Below are 16,613 nucleotides of genomic sequence, written 5' to 3' on the forward strand. Positions count from 1 at the left end.
ACATTCTCTCAATATTACAGTTTGATTAATTACACCTTTCAAATTCAGTCAGTTATTTCAAACTGTGAAAGTGCTGGATCTCTTTACAGTTCTAATTTATTTCAGCAATAGCTAGATGCAACCTATGGAAGAACATAACCCCACAACTTTTTTTCACTCTAGCCCTACGGGCCTTGAGTACACACTCTTGAGTCTTTGCAGTTATGCTTTTTACCTCTTTACATCAGTCTGTAGAGTCATCTGCTGTTTCATTAGGCTTCATCTTCAGCTGGGTTTCAGCAGCCACTGAGTTCTGAAGTGAGGAACCTGCTAAGCATGTTCTACATTTCGGGATTTCAAAGGAGTTTGCATTGTTCCCTTCAAGAGACTTCACTGAAATAAGTACTTCACTTAGAGCGTGGTTATTATCCAACTCAACAGTGGCTGGATTTTCAGTCTCAGGAGTGCAGGGCTTTGCAGATCCTGCAGCCAGTTCTGAATATGATCCACAGAAAGAAACACTGTCACAGCAAGCTGTGTTTTGCATCAGAGGCCAAGCATCTGAAATGTCTGCGCAGGTAGAGTGCGAAAGAGAACCAAGAAAGGCAGGAATCATTTCTCCAACAGAATCAGAAGCCCTGCAAAAGGATAAAAATCACATGGATTCAAAAGCATTCCAGAATACATTATCAATATTGTAATTATTGTCATTAATTAATAACTATTAGTATTTCAGGACAGTTTAACAGGGTTATATTAAGTTAACTGTCTAGAGGTACCCTGTACAAAAAAGTTTGTTTCTCATTTGGAAATGAAGAAAGCAGTGGAGAACACTACTAAACGTAAAGAGGATGTTTAGAGCCTTTCACACTGTTTAGAAAACATGAACTACAGCTGGGGCTGTTTATCATCTGGAAAACAGAAACATGATAATCAACATGATAGTACTGTTCAGATACAAAGAGGAATGAATTTGTTCTCAATGCATAATAGGAGCACTAAAATCAAGACGTAATAAGCTTAAACTGCAGCAAGAAATACGTTTGAGAGGACTGCAGAATCTAACAGACATAGAGTTCAGACTGGGAAAAGAGAATAGACAAGATGACTCCTTCAACCTCTCTGATTTCATATGGAACATGCATTCACTCTGGATTTTTCAGTTTGCCTGTCTAGCCTGCAAAGTGTGAAAACAAATTTTTCTTGTATTCTCTTCCACGTGGAATATTAATCACAGAATTCACAGAATGTTAGGGGTTGGAAGGGACCTCCAGAGATAACTGAGTCAACCTCCTCCACCCCCAAAGCAGAATCACCTAATGTGGGCTGCACAGGAACACATCCAGGGGAGCTTTGAAGTCTCCAGGGAAAGAGAGTCCACAACATCTCTGGGCACCCTGTTCCAGTGTTCTGTCACCCTCACCATAAAGAAGTGCCTCCTCATGTTGATGTGGAACCTCCTGTGTTCTAGCTTGTACCTACTGTTCTTTGTCCTATCACTGGACACCACCAAAAAAAGACTATCACCTTCATCTTGACACCCATCCCTCAAATATATATAGATGTTGATAAGATCCCTCTCAAGTCTTCTCAAGACTAAACAGCCCCAGTTCTCTCAGTCTTTTTTTCGTAGGAGAGATGTTCAAGTCCTGCAGTCATCTTTGTAGCTCTCCACTGGTCTCTCTCCATCAGATCCCTGTCTCTCTTGAACTGGGGAGCCCAAAACCGGACACAGTATTCCAGGTGTGGACTAACCAGGGCTGAGTAGAGGGGGAAGAGAACCTCCCTAGACATGCTGGACACACTTTTGTCGATGCACCCCAGGATGCCGTTGGCCCTCTTGGCCACAAGGGCACATTGCTGTCTACTAGGACTCTAAGGCCTTTCTCCACAGAGCTGCTTTCCAGCAGGATGACCCCTAGTCTGTACTGGTTCCCGGTGTTATGCCTCTCCAGATGCAGGACTCTGCACTTGTCCTTACTGAACAAAGGACAAGGATTTTTAATTCCCAAATGAATGATTTTTAGTTTATGGGAAAATGGAAGAAAGTGGAAGTAGAAACTCAGTATTACTATCTCAAACGGATTGAAGGTGCACGATGATACCGACAGGTCTGAGTGTACTATACAGGTCTTTGCTGAAAATCCAGTAACATTTTGGTATGTAAAAGTAAAAACCAAATATATACATTTGGGGGGTTTAATACAGTTTGGTTTCCAAAGATTGCCTACAGATGTATAAAACTGTAAAGGCTAGGCTGTATTAAATCTGATACACAGCGACAATTCGCGTGACAAGACCCATCCTCCATTAACACAGCCTGTCACAGATTAGCCTTACGTACTTCCAGAACAAGATGCTTTAATAGCTTTGATGTACACACAAAGCATTTTAATAGATGAGGCCAAAAGTCAGGACATTGCACCACAATTGAAGGAAATACACTATTTTGGCAAAGGAAATTGAAGCGAACTATTTCTACTGGAAGGAACCACAGTATCTTTGATGTCCACGCAGCATGGATGTGACATTTATTTTTAAAGCTTTAACCAGAAGATTCCTCATAAAGTACACAACCCTCCATTTGTCAGCCTCGGTGGTATAAAAGGGTGACCCAAGCTTGTTGGCATTTGAACAAGTAATTTTACAAAATTTAGGTCATTTTTATCTTGTACTTAGGTCACTCCTAAGTCACCTTGCATAAACAATACCTATGAAGAAGCTGCCTTTACATTTTTAGTTACATTTGACCATAAAAACAAACCAGCAGGAGACCTATTTAAACCTTGTATGGAAAATAATTCTAGCTAAAAGAAATAAATACATCCTGTGTTACAGTCTGTAAAAGGGAAACTCTGAAGGTCACCATCCAACTCTATTTTTATTCAGTTGATCAGCAGGAACTAACAGTTACAATGTGGTAGAAATTAAGCAATAGTAACTTTTCCAAATCACACAGTTATCAAGAGCTTCTAAAGAAAGAAAACCTCATGCCACTTCACCCCAGGTTTATGCAGCACCTTGCTAAGCCACAGCAGAAGAGGTTACTGTTCAAAATCGTTCAGTCCATTTCAAACAGCTACGGTATCTTCATTTGACTACATAAGAAATATTTAACGTTTGACAGACATAGAGAAAACTAAGTTACCTTTCATTAAGTGTAGTCTGGGAGTGGAAAGCACAACTGTGACTGCTGTGCTCCATGCTACAGGTTTCATCGCAACACAGCGATGGAATCAGGTGAACTGGTCCTAAGGAGCAGAAATTAACAGTGTTAAACCTCTGTATAAACCTAGTCTCTGTACTCTTTCAGCCTTGAGTATTAATTTGCCAGTTACATTATAATATATGGATTGAGGAAAGAGATCTCCTATTGCAAAAACTGTGTTCTTTAATGTATTACTTTGAAATGGAGCCACTTATAAAAGACACACTGCTCCTCCAGGAGCAATACAGATGCCACACATGAATATCTACTTTGTAAATTAATTTACTTTTCAATTAGACACGTGTGAGAGGAAGTACTACATTCTGAGCTAACTCAGGCATTTAAGCCTGTGCTCTTTTATGTATTTGTTAATGTCATAAATACATCTGCTTTGATACCACTCCACAAAGTCTCAATGACTTGAACTGCTCAGGCCCTAATGTCTTTTATAGTTGGCATCATGCTCTTAGATGCTGTCTGGTAAACCCCTCAGATCAACTTAAGCCAGATGCAGTGCTATTTTTACCAGAAAGAAGTGAGACAGACATTTAAAGATATTTTTTAAGTGAAGGGTCAGTGGAATGAAAACAGAAAAGAAGTTAAACATAACCAAACAGCTACTTGGGAATTCTATGTGCTTATTGAGTAACTTAGCCAAGGATAAAGGGTATTTTGACAATGTTGGTTCTGTAGTTAAAGTTAAATGTTGCAACTCAAGTGTTAGATGGACATTCATCATACCATAAAGTCACTTTTAAGTAGACCTAACATACCACATGTCTGTGATGTGCTTCTCTGGCACTGGCAGCAAGTTCTGTGGTTATATTCATTAAGCTGTGGTCTATCAAAACAGGACAATTCAGAGCCATTGTAGTGAATGTCTTGTGATCTCAGGGACCCTTTGGAGAAAATGAATAAAAACATACATAAGTTCAGAGCCTCCTGCCTTCATGGAATGCACAAATGTCAAATTATACAGCATTTCCATACGTTTTCCAACTGAAAGATCCACAATGATCATGTGGTTCATATAATGCAAACCACACACTTTGTAACAAGCCCTAGAACAGCTGGTTCAACTACAGCCTCTTGTAGGGAGATACCTGCTTTTATTTTGATGATGATTTCATTATGTTTTCTCAGTATTTCCCATCTGAAAATTTTCACATTCAGCTTTCAGCCACTGGGATTTTGTTTGAATTATCTCAAAGAGAGCAGACTTCATTATAAATGGGAACTAGAGTGCTTTTGACTTTTGCTTTATTTAAGTTAAGGGTCAGAAAAATGTTTATTTATAAACAATGTCTGAATTACATTTGTGAGCTGTTACAGATTACTTTTGAAACTCTATAAATCTAACTGGCTTGGGCATTTAATTAATCTTGAATATGCCCATCAAACCAAAATTGTTAATGACAGATCTGCTATGTATAGTGACCACATTAATTATCTTGATGAGCTAAGTTGTTTCACAGTGGCATGTGATGTGCAGATCCTCCAAGCTGGTACCTATTGTCACTGCAACTCTATAATGACATCCCAGCTTGGATCTCTATGGTCCACATTTATCTGTTCAGCATCTAGCAGAGTACAGCACAGAGTTAATGCAGCTGGATTATTTCTGGACATGTACACAGAATATTCTCACTGAAGGTGTCCAGAGAAGGGCAACGAGGCTGGAGAAAGACCTCGAGCACTCACCCTATGAGGAGAGGCTAAGGGAGCTGGGGTTGTTTAGCCTGGAGAAGAGGAGGCTCAGGGGAGACCTTATTGCTGTCTACAACTACCTGAAAGGTGGTTGTAGCCAGGAGGGGGTTGGTCTCTTCTCCCAGGCAATCAGCACCAGAACAAGAGGACACAGTCTCAAGCTGCACCAGGGAAAGTTCAGGCTCAAGAAAGTTCTTCACTGAGAATGGGCTGCCCAGGGAGGTGGTGGAGTCACTGTCCCTGGAGGTGTTCAAGAGGGGTACTGGACGTGGCACTTGGTGCCATAGTTTAGTCATGAGGTCTGTGGTGACAGGTTGGACTTGATGATCTTTGAGGTCTTCCAACCTTGGTGATTCTGTAAGCTGGCAAAAGTGTATAGATATGCAGTCTTGGCCTTCTGCCAACACATTCACTTCAATGCTAAACTTGCAGAAATTCAGCTTTTTTTACCAAGAGAGGGATTTGCAAAACTAATACTGGTAAATGAGTATTAGAAGTAACTGGAAACTTACAACTTGGTTTCTTCTCCATAAACTGCCTCTTACAATAGATAACACAAAGAATAAGAAGAGCCAGGAGCACTGTTGCAAGTGCACTGCATATAACAGCTGCTAGAGCAGTGTCTCGAGGACTGGAAACAGTTGATGGAATCTTGACAAGGTTTACCTTGGTGGTACCTGAAACAAAATTAAGTAAAAATTAAGGCAAATCAAAAACATACAGCCATGTAAATGAAAACCTGGGAAACAGAAGATGTTTGCACCACAGGAACAACAACAACAACATCAGAGGATGCTAATACATAAACATAAGTTGCACATACAAAGAGAAAACAATAAATTAAAGCATATTGCAAAATGAGTGGTAACACGTGGAGATGTACAAACATATTCTGACTGTCCACAAGAATGGAATTAGATCTTCACCATGAAAATAAAGACCACTCAATTCTTCATGATGTCAGAAGATTTTAATATGGAGAGCATTTCCTAGTGCATAGTTGAGAAAGCTATCCACTAGAGGGAGTCACAAATACATGAACTTCCTTTCATAAGGAGAATTTCTGGGAACTGAGACACCCACAGAAGTCCAAACACTATCAAAGGTAGCATTTCACTTGGTTGTGCATGTCATAACACTATGGTCATTTCTAGGATCAAACCTAGGACTTCAGTTGTGCTGCCTTTCTTTTTTTGTATTCAGAGTTAAGTTTTTTAACAGAGCCAGTATCTCTAGGAGAAACTCAGCACATTTACTTTATTTCCATATAAATAAAGGCCTAAGCAATGTTTCAAGCTTTGACAAACATTGTTAACTTATATGTGGAAAGTGAAAAAGGATCAAAAAAATGTAACTACAATTATTGAAACTACCTTAAGTTACAAATGGTCTTTAAAAACTAATCTCATATCATCATTTAGGTTGAAAAAGACCCTTGACTGTTGACATAGCACTGCCAAGTCCACCACTAAACCACAGTGCTAAACACCACATCTAAGTCTTTCAAATACCTCTAAGGATGGCGACTCAACCCTTTTCCTGGGCAGCCTATTCCAATGCTTGACAACACTTTTGGTGAAGAAACTTTTCCTAATAGCCAATCTGAACCTCCCCTGGCATCCTCTCATCCTCTCACATGTTACTTGGGAGAAGCAAGAAACAGTAAATATTTCTCTGATATCAGTTGGAAAAAAAACCAACAAACACAACAACAAACCCCCAAACCAACCCACAAACCATATTTTATTAACTTATATAAGTTAAACATGCCTATCTCCTTGTGAAAGTCCTTGTTTAAAACCTAAAAACCTAAAGGATAGAATTCCTAAGAAAGGGTCCACGTAATCAGAATTGGGAGAAATAAAAGGATCCAAGGGAAGAAAGAAAAAGGCACACAAATGTGTTTAATAAAGACAGTTTGTGCAAATTTCAGTATAATGTAATTGCCAGTAAGCAGAGGAATATTTAAAAACAAAGTGGAGAGGTCAGATCATGGCTATTGTTCAGAGGAAAGAATGTTTAGTTGTTGATTTCCTGATTTCAATGTGAAGGAAAACAAAAGCATAAAAAAAAAGGCATCATTGTACTTACATCTGCTTGACTAAAGATTGTCTTTAATTTGTACTATTATGTCACATCAAAAGTGTAGGAAGCAAATTTATAGCACATCTTTTTTATATCCTTCAACTTGCCAAATTTGACAGAGTGGGGCTACTGGAAAGAGTCCAATGAAGTGCCACAAAGATGATTGAGGAATTGGAGCTTCTCTCCTGTGAGAAAATGCGGAGAGCTGGGACTGCTCAGTCCGGAGAAGAGAAGGTTCAAGGGGGTATCTCATCAACGTGTATGAATCCTTGAAGGGAGGATGTAAAGAGGACGGAGCCAGGCTCTTTTCAGTGAACCGGTGGCAATGGTAAAGAACCTGTTCCTAACATCCAATCTATATTTGCTCTTCTCTAGTTTGAAGCCATTGCCCTTCATCCTGTCACTTCAGGCCTTTGTAAACAGTCTCTCTCCATCCTTCACATAGCCCTCCTCAAGGTACTGGAAGGCTGCTATTATGTCTCCGCAGAGCCTCCCCTTCTCCAGGCTGAACAACCCCAGCTCCCTCAGCCTATCCTCACAGCAGAGGTGCTCCAACCCCTGGATCATTTTCATGGCCTTCCTCTGGACCGACTCCATCAGGTCCATGTCCTTCCTATATTGAGTGCTTCAGAGGTGGACACCATACTCCAGGTGAAATCTCACCAGAGCTAAGTGGCAGAACCACCTCTCTGGATCTGTTGGATCATTCAGTCCAACCCTCAAGCCAGCATTGAAGGTCAACACTAAACCATGTCCCTGAGCACCAGGTCCTCACACTACTTGAATGCCTGTCCTTGTACTGGACTGTTATAATTTTCAGCAGATAGTCTATTAGTTGTGTCAGAGATAATATGAACAAAATTCCAGTTCAGGGGCTCAGGTACTTTCCTCTTAAGTAATTATTACCTGTCCCTCTGTTTATGATTTTATACAATTCATATTACTCAAAGTGCTAAGTTTTATGAACACTTTATGAACCAGATCTTCATTGCTATTTGAAAGGAAAAGCAACCACTGCCATAATCTTTTTGCTATGACTTTAATGCCTTTGGCAGCAGCACTACAATCTTCCACTGAAAACTTTTCACTCTGTTTCTGGAGTTCTTGCAGCTGTAGTTTTCACAGTTTTAGCAGACTGCAGAAATTTCTGCATTGTATGTAAAGCTACAGGATATGATTCTCTGAGAAGCAGTAAAATTATATTGAAAAAAGCTGTCTGTACAGCAACGTGTGTTGGCTTTGGTGTGAAGACCAAGAACTGTGCTTTGATACCTGGTTTTCAGTTTGGGGTAACTGCTTGATCTAATCTTTGGGAGGTTAAATATAGTCTGGCTAAAGGTTTAAAAACAAGACAATAAAAAATGGATCAGATTATCTTTAAGTATCACAGTATCACTAAGGTTGGAAGAGACCTCAAAGATCATCGAGTCCAACGTGTCACCACACACCTCATGACTAGTATGTTTCATATACACATCTGTACAAATGTACCTACCTAAAAGTACTAAAAAGTTACCAGAAATTAGGCCTCCATAATTGGTAGGAAAAAAAATAATAATAATTACTCCTTAAAGCAAAAGTGAACAAAAGCACTGGAGGCAAAGCTGCTATATTTTTGGCTCTTCATTTCCTCACAAAAAAAAAGTGTGATTACATACTATGGGAAATCATAAATTAAATACTCCTTTACTGCCCATCATCAGTCACCAAACTGGAAACACAGTGCTTTATTTTACACTGGGAATGCAAAATAAAAAGAAATACTTGAGCCATCTAGTTATTTAAGATTTGTTTGAGTTAATTATTTCTTTATGTCCTTAAGAAAGCAATTGCTGTTCCTCAGAATGTCTACCACTCATCTTTACCTTCAAAGAACTTTTCGGAATAGCTGCTGTGGGCAGTCCATGGCAGCGCAGCTCTGATTATAATGATTGTGATCTTCCCTGCAGAGGCCAACGTTTCAGAAGTGGAATGCTATTGTAGAAGTGTCCCCTTGGGCACTGCTGACCTCTGCTTTCAGTGCTGCTCAGACATACATGCATTTTCATAAACTGTCTTCTCAGGCTCACAGATTAATGGTCCCATTTCAGTAAAACAAGGAGGGGCACTTTAAACTTGTTTTTACGTCTATTAAATGATTACACGATTAAATGTACATATTTAATTAAATACTGTGAACTGGATGGGACACACGAAGAAAAGAGGGAGAAAGTGCACACCACTTTATGATTTTGGAAAGCATGTGTGCATTATGCATCACAGCAATTAAAAAAACCAACCCACCCCAACATTTAAGAAGTAGTTGCAATATAGTCTAGAAATGTACTAGCACTAAAGAATAACTACCCAAAATACCAAGCTGCCTCTTTTGCAATTTTGAGCAGCGAGTCTAAATACACATTCTTCCCTCAATTACCCAACAGTGCATGTAATCTCAGTATATGCATAAAAGCAGGTAGAGTTTCTGTGAATCCAGGATGGTTAAATAGCAGTAATTCAGATGACACTGACTCTGGAGAAAAGAAGGCTCCAAGGTGATCTAATTGTGGCCTTCCAGTATCTGAAGGGGGCCTACAAGAAGGCTGAGGAGGGACTTCTTAGGATAGCAGGCAGCGATAGGACTAGGGGGAATGGAATGAAGCTGGAGGGGGAGATTCAGACTGGTCGTGAGGAAATTGTTCTTCACTGTGAGAATGGTGAAGCCCTGGAATAGGTTGTCCAGGGAGGTGGTTGAGGCCCCATCCCTGGAGGTGTTTAAGACCAGGCTGAATGAGGCTCTGGCCAGCCTGATCTAGTGTGGGGTGTCCCTGCCCATGGCAGAGGGGTTGGAATTAGGTGATCCCTTCCAACCCTGACTGATACTATGATACTATGCTATGAATCCCAACCACACCACCTCTAACTTTTGCCAAACAGGATAGTTGCATTTTCAGACTATTACACCAGGCAACTAGAGAGCACAAAATGTGAAAAGACTTCCTTTATCACTTACTTAATATTTATCTGCTTCTATTTTTTTCTTTTTCAGAACCATCACTACTGGAATCAGAATACCTAAGAGAAAGCTTTCTGCAGTAGACTAACCATGCAAAACCAGAGCCTACAACATTTTACACATCTTCCCTGGATATAATAAATGTAATAATAATGATACAACAATTACCAAAGTTGAGGAGGATGAACAGTGGATTATGTTTGAGTTTTCTTCCCACGTTGTGCCCATGTTAATACAAAGAATGTTTGCAAAACAAAGCAAAGCTAATCAAAACTCCACTTCATGGTAACATGGTAACATTGGACAGAAGGCCACCTTCTGCAATCAGGATTGAAAATAATATACAAAAATATCTCAGCCTGTTGATTCCTGCAATGTTGGCATTTCTGGTCATAAGAGAGGAAAAGAACATTTTCCCACTCTAAAAGGTGTTTTGCCATTACTTTCCGCTGATGGGCCCAAGTCAGTGGTAGCGACCTTAATTTGACTCGAATTAAGGGCTCAGACATACCCTCAGGTTATGATAATTCAACAAGTTCTTGCCTGTCAGCTGAATTGCTGTGGCTACCTATATGCGTGCTCTCAATCCACAGAAAACGCGAGGTAATGTGACGAGTCTTGAAACTCCTTCCTTTCAAAAAGGCTTGAAAAATGTTTATGCTAATTTCAAATTTCAAAAGGCAGGATCTTTACCTACTCCTCATCAAGAAAGCGTGTGCATTATCTATGAACAGGATATCTGTACCTATAGCACCAATACTAGATATATATATAATGCATGTCTAATATGTTCCACCAAGAACCAGAATCAGTGGCTATTATGTTGTGCTGAGTATGTTTGAGTCTTCACAGAGCAGCTGACTGCCTGTCTTCTGATCTTTCAAGTGAGAGGTAAGAGACTTTATTAAACATTACTGTTGGGAGACTGCGGTAAACAGAGAGAGTCTCCCAGCATCTGCAAAAGGAAAGCCATTTGCGTGCATGGCCTACACCCAAAAGTTCATCATGTCAAACCACATTTTGAAAAATGCACTCCAAATGCTGACTTTAAAGCCTTCAGTTTCCAAGTTAGTGCCCTGCAAGTGTTTGGTTTTTATTTTGCTGGGTTTATTTTATTTTTTTTTAAATAAATGTAGCAGAAAGCCCTCGGGGAGAAAAATGCCTATTCAAGTATGTACCCATTGTTTGGAAATCCTGAGCAATGTGCTTATAAATTAAAATCTTTGGAATTTTATTTGTTTCCAAGACCATTCCTCTTGCACAAGCGCATTTTCACAAGCTCCAACTGCTGACAGCCTTTTATGTTTGAAATGGAAGAACAATTAAGTGTGCATGTGACTTTAAAGTGTATGTGAACTCCACGATACTGGATACACACTGCTACGTCTGTAAGGCACAGTCAGCCTCTGCAACATGTTTTTCTTTTAGTAATTAAAAGATGTTAACTCTGGGTATGACTATGGTCAAGTCAAGGGCCTTGATAAATAGGCACCAAAGTAACATTGGTTTATGCACAAAACTTTTAGCTTTGAGAACTGTCTGGACATATTAAAATACTACATGAGAATAAAGCCCCAAATCACCAAAACGCTCAAACAACCTGAAAAAGAATTTAGAGTAAGCAAAAAATCAGAGGAAGTGGGACAAAATTCGTGTCACTGCTCAACTACCTATTCTCCCTCCCCAAATGGAATATAACTGGTTATCAATATGAAAAGGCAGTATGTTGCTCCTCCATAAATCTGAACTATTTAGCATGACCTAGTGGCACAAAGTATACACTGCTCTTAATCTGACTGTGGTGCTGTCTGCAATTACCCTTCTGACTTTTGCTTCCAGGAGCTCACTTTGCACCTCTGACAATTAAGGGTATCTAATAACTATTTTGCAGAAAATACAGTTTCATTCCCAGATGTTTTCATGTTCTGTGTTAAATCAGTATCACATGAAGTTTGTGTCAGAATGTAAGAGACTGCTGGGCACAGGAAAAAAACCAAAACAAACCAACCAACCAAACAAAACCCAAAACAAATCAAACCAAACCCAACCCCACATACTTCCCTTCTAACTTGTACTTTTAGCCAGATTCTTTTCCAGACAGGTTTTGAGAAAAAGTATTCCAGCATTTTCTTCTTCTTAAAATCCAACTACAGAATGCATCCACCCCATCCAGGCTATGAATTTCACAGAAGATGAAAGTAGAAAGTACCTGGTTTGCATTCTGTATGTGCGCAGCCTCAGATCATCTTTAGGACTACTCAGTTGTAGAACAAAGTATTCTGAGTCAATTAAGTCTGCTTATGGCAGTCACTGTTCCGTTCTAAAATGCTCATACAAGACATTAGACACACAAGCAGAAGATCTTGCACTGCCTAAACACACAGCATTTTCAAGTAGGTAACTACTGCTGTTTTCTGAAAGAGAGGGAGGTCATACATTCTTTAGAATCCAATTATATATTCACTTAGTTAAATGACAGTGGCATGCATGCAAATATAAGCAGCATGTCTGAAGTCTGTTTCTTCAGCCAGAGTAACTTACTTTCACTTATCAAAACCCTCTGAATACTGGCTACTGACCTGTTCTAAAAGGTTCAAACAAGATCCCACAGTTGCTGTGTGATGAACTTTTAGATTGGTGCACAGATTGGTTTTCAGTGTGGTTTGCAATCTGAGGGCATGGAAAGCTCTATCCTGTAGCTATTGCCAGACAGGCAGGACTGAGGGCTGGTAGGGTAGCTATGCCTTCACCTGGGCACAGCACATACATGTGCTTCCACCAGTGCACTGCTGACATATGGTACATATTTCAAGAGTAATTGACATGTATACCTACAGTCACTGAAATTAATACAGTTATATATGTGTGTGTATAAATATATGCATATATTTGTAGTTTTACAAATCCCAGTAAAGCAAGAAGCGAATTGTAAATCTGTCATAGAAGAGTTTGTCCCTTCTGATTCAATGAGAAGTAATCTCTAAAACTTTCCTTTCTACCCCACTGTAAAACTCAGAGAGCAGAGCAACAGCTCGCATGACAGCTGCAAGTCTGTATCCTAAATTTGTTAATACAAACTTGGACAGACGTATCTAACAGTCTATGTAGCACAATTTCGGGAGCTGTGGGTTTTTTTCTTGCTTTAATAATGCTTTGCATGTATAACAGTACTCACATACCTCACTTCTGTCTGTGGATTTGATGCCCGTTTCCTCATCAGAATCACATTATACTCTAATAGTTTTCAGTCACAGTTCTTATAGCCATAAAGTTTTTATAGCTTTAGACAATAGAGATTGTATATTCAATGAAATAAAACAAATATATAAATGAGTGATATGACAAAACCCACTATATTTGGATATCAAATTACGTGCGGGAACATTTCCTTATCTTGTGTCAAAGGGAAGCTTTTGAATTAGCCAAAGAAGCTATCTAGTCCAGGGAGCAAGATGTTCATCAGTGATAAAAATATGCAGTAACATTTTAGTATGCTTCCCTCATCGTTTCCTAGCCTACAATTAAAACACAAAATAACTGGCCAAGGAAAATGAAATCCCGATGGTTAAAGAACTCCGCGCTTCTTTTGTTATTGAATGTGAAAATACATTAAGGCTGAGGAAATTCTTTTAGCTATTAGGAATTCCATGCAGAAGGAGCCTCCTTTCAGTAGTGTGACATATAAAATGCAGTAGTGAAAGAGATCTGGAAACAGATGGCTGTGCACGTGTGTGTTTGACACTACAAGAGTTTATTACTGTTAAATATTTTTTAAAAGTGTATTTAAACTGGGAGAATATATGAGAAATAGAAGTCCCACAACTTTCAGGTAAACTTTAGAATAACCAAGGCACGTATGAAATTGATGCCACTGTATTTTAGCATCCATTCTGAAGAGTAACAAAGGACCTGATCGGGTCTGGCACAGGTCTGAAGTATGCAAAACTTAAGGGACTTCCCTTAAGAGAAGGGACTTTTTGCAAGGGCTTGTAGCAATAGGACAAGAGGGAACAGATTTAAGCTTGAGGAAGCTAGATTTAGACTGAATATTAGAAAAATTCTTTACTGCAAGGGTGGAGACACACTGGAACAGGTTCCCAGGGAGATCACAGATGCCCCTTCCCTGCAGCACTCAGGGCAACGTTGGATGAAGCCCTGAACAATCTGGCCTGGTGCAGGGTGTCACTGCCCATGGCAGGGGGGTTGCAACCAGATGATCTTTAAAGTCCCTTCCAACCCAAGCCATTATAGAAATCTATGAAAACTTAAGCCCTAAACCCTGTAATTTTTAAAACCAAGGTCTCTAGCAAGGAAACTAGAGACCTGTAATACATCACACTTCTTATACACCGCAAGTAAAAGTTACAGAACAGAATCTGAAGTATCTGTCAAACTGAGTAACACAGTGCCTACAGTCACTGTGGCCAGGCTTTCAGACGTAGAAACCTGGAGAAGAATACTGAAGTCTGTTCCTTTCCATATATTGCTCAGAGTGGCAGAGAGGGGCTTCCATCTTTTCTTAAAACTCTCCTGAGAACAACAATCTCTGATCTTCCTTGAAAATTAAATTGAAGGATTTACAATAATGAACATGACTTACAACACCTTTCAGATGACACTCTTGAAAGGGGAGGTAATGATGGGGTTTCTCTCTTCTGTAACAAGCTTGAGAGACCTTTAACAAGGTTCAATTGTCTCCTCAGCCACCTGCATGGAAGTTGTTTTAACCACCAGGCAATAAACTGATCTTGGTAAAAGCTATTTCTTCTCTCCAGTTGAAGCCTTCAGTACTAAGGACCCCATTTTGCACAGCTGACAATGACATGAAATGTACAATGCAACAAAACTAAATACTCAGGCTTACCCACCACTTTATTTCCTGTTCATAATTATATTAAAATATCACTGATTTAGGGTAAATTCTCCAGACAATGCAAATAGTTCTGAATCCAAGATTGTTGCTGGCTTTTTAATTTGGGTTGGGTTTTTTGGTTTGGGTTGGGGAGGGAGGTTTCTTTGGGCTTTTTTTTTTGAGGGGGAGGTAGGGGAGGTGGACAGTTTTGTCAGGATATTTTTGTGGGGGTTCTTTAGGTTTCTTGTAAAAAAACAACTGTTAGCCATTTCCATACAGTGGGGGGAGAAAGGGGTCGGGAAATATGTCTGTATTATGGAAAACAGAGCCTGTTTACTTAATTAAGACTGTTTCATAATACTTAACACACAACTGGGCTGAATTATGGTTTTGAATTAAGGTGGAAGAGTTGCATAACCAATCCTACTAGTATTATCTAATTTTTTAATGTTCAATTTTGCAATCTCATCATCTTTTAAAAATGCTGGACATTTGTCACCACCTTATTGCAATATTGCAAGTAAATGCCATGATTTACTGCAAAGAAAGTTACCTGCTGTGCAACAGTAGGCATGCACATGCAAACTACATCAAAGATGAAAAAAAAACTCCAGCTTTGAAGTCAGAAATAATAGCAGCTTACAAAAAGCAAGTTTTTAAATCACCAATTAAAGCTTTGGGGATAAAGTCAAGTCACAGAGAACAAAAGGCCACTGAATACAACATCCTTGCTCTGTTGTATTACTTAATTTGAAACATAACATCTCACCCTCTTTAACAGAAGTCAATAGAAATTAGTCATAGAATACAGAAGACACACTGAAAAGTTAAGTTCTGTTAGTGAGATTCATCTGACTGAAGCAAGTATCTGTTTCAGGAGGAGTCACCTGAACATTCTCTGCAGTGGAAGAGGGGACAAAGACTCCCAATCAGTGTCCCAGCCTGCTCTGTTCAGAGTTTTGCAGTGGAAGAGGGCAGAAAGATTCCCAATCAGTGTCCCAGCCTGCTCTGTTCAGAGTTTTGCATTAGAAGGCCAGAAATTATTAGCTTGTAGATCCTGATGGTTTCAGTGCCAGCTGGGCATTCTCCTTGCAATGTTGCAAATGTTTTGGGATGACCACTGAAGAGCACAGAGATCTTTGTCCGTGCCTTCTTAACTGTGATAGAGAATGGGGATTGTATTCTCCAATTAGGCACCTATTGAGAGCATCCTGCTTAGTCCATGCATAAGTATTTACTTCCATGGCAGTCAGCAAAAAAGAAGTTAAATGGAGAAATGTTTTGCAGCTTTATTGCAATGTATGCAGTGCTGGGATAATTTTGATCAACCTAATGGCCAAGTTAAACCCAGAACTTCGCAAATCCACTTTGTACAACAAACAGATAATTACTTCGAGCCACTGCAAGATTGGGCTAGAGGGCCAGCCACATTAGTAAGTACACATAAGAAAAAAAAAACAAAACACCAAACCATAGGAAGTAGTACTTATTCAGTACAGGTCAACAATTAGCCCCTTCTCAGTAACTCAGGAATTTCAAGTTCACTTTAATCTAGTGTAATTGAGCTAACCAGCTCTTACATTAAAAAGTAATCATTAAGTTAAATTTCTTGCAGACATTCTGTACCTAAAACAAACATGCAGTATGCCTTTGGCAACGAAGGATACTAATTATAGGATTGACTCACAAGATGAAAGGTTGCACAAGTTACTACTAGAAACAAGAGTATGGTAAACTGGTTTTAAAAAACAAAACACAACACGTTAAAATTCTCATACTCGGCAGTT

The 16,613-nt window shown here is 39.4% G+C and overlaps 1 protein-coding gene across 1 annotated transcript in view; it reads right to left on the reverse strand.

The window, feature by feature from the left end:
* Positions 1–219: 219 nt before the first annotated feature.
* TNFRSF19 (TNF receptor superfamily member 19) overlaps positions 220–16,613 on the reverse strand; it is a 59,655-nt gene continuing 43,261 nt past the window's right edge. Inside the window, exons 7-10 of the mRNA XM_054164672.1 lie at positions 5,407–5,571; positions 3,961–4,086; positions 3,128–3,230; positions 220–617 (exon numbers count right to left, since the gene is read on the reverse strand). Of these exons, the coding sequence (XP_054020647.1) occupies positions 224–617; positions 3,128–3,230; positions 3,961–4,086; positions 5,407–5,571 (788 nt within the window). The 3' untranslated portion in view covers positions 220–223. The remainder of the gene's footprint in view (positions 618–3,127; positions 3,231–3,960; positions 4,087–5,406; positions 5,572–16,613) is intronic.

Source organism: Dryobates pubescens, chromosome 10, assembly GCF_014839835.1.
Source record: "Dryobates pubescens isolate bDryPub1 chromosome 10, bDryPub1.pri, whole genome shotgun sequence".
Classification (NCBI taxonomy): Eukaryota; Metazoa; Chordata; class Aves; order Piciformes; family Picidae; genus Dryobates; species Dryobates pubescens.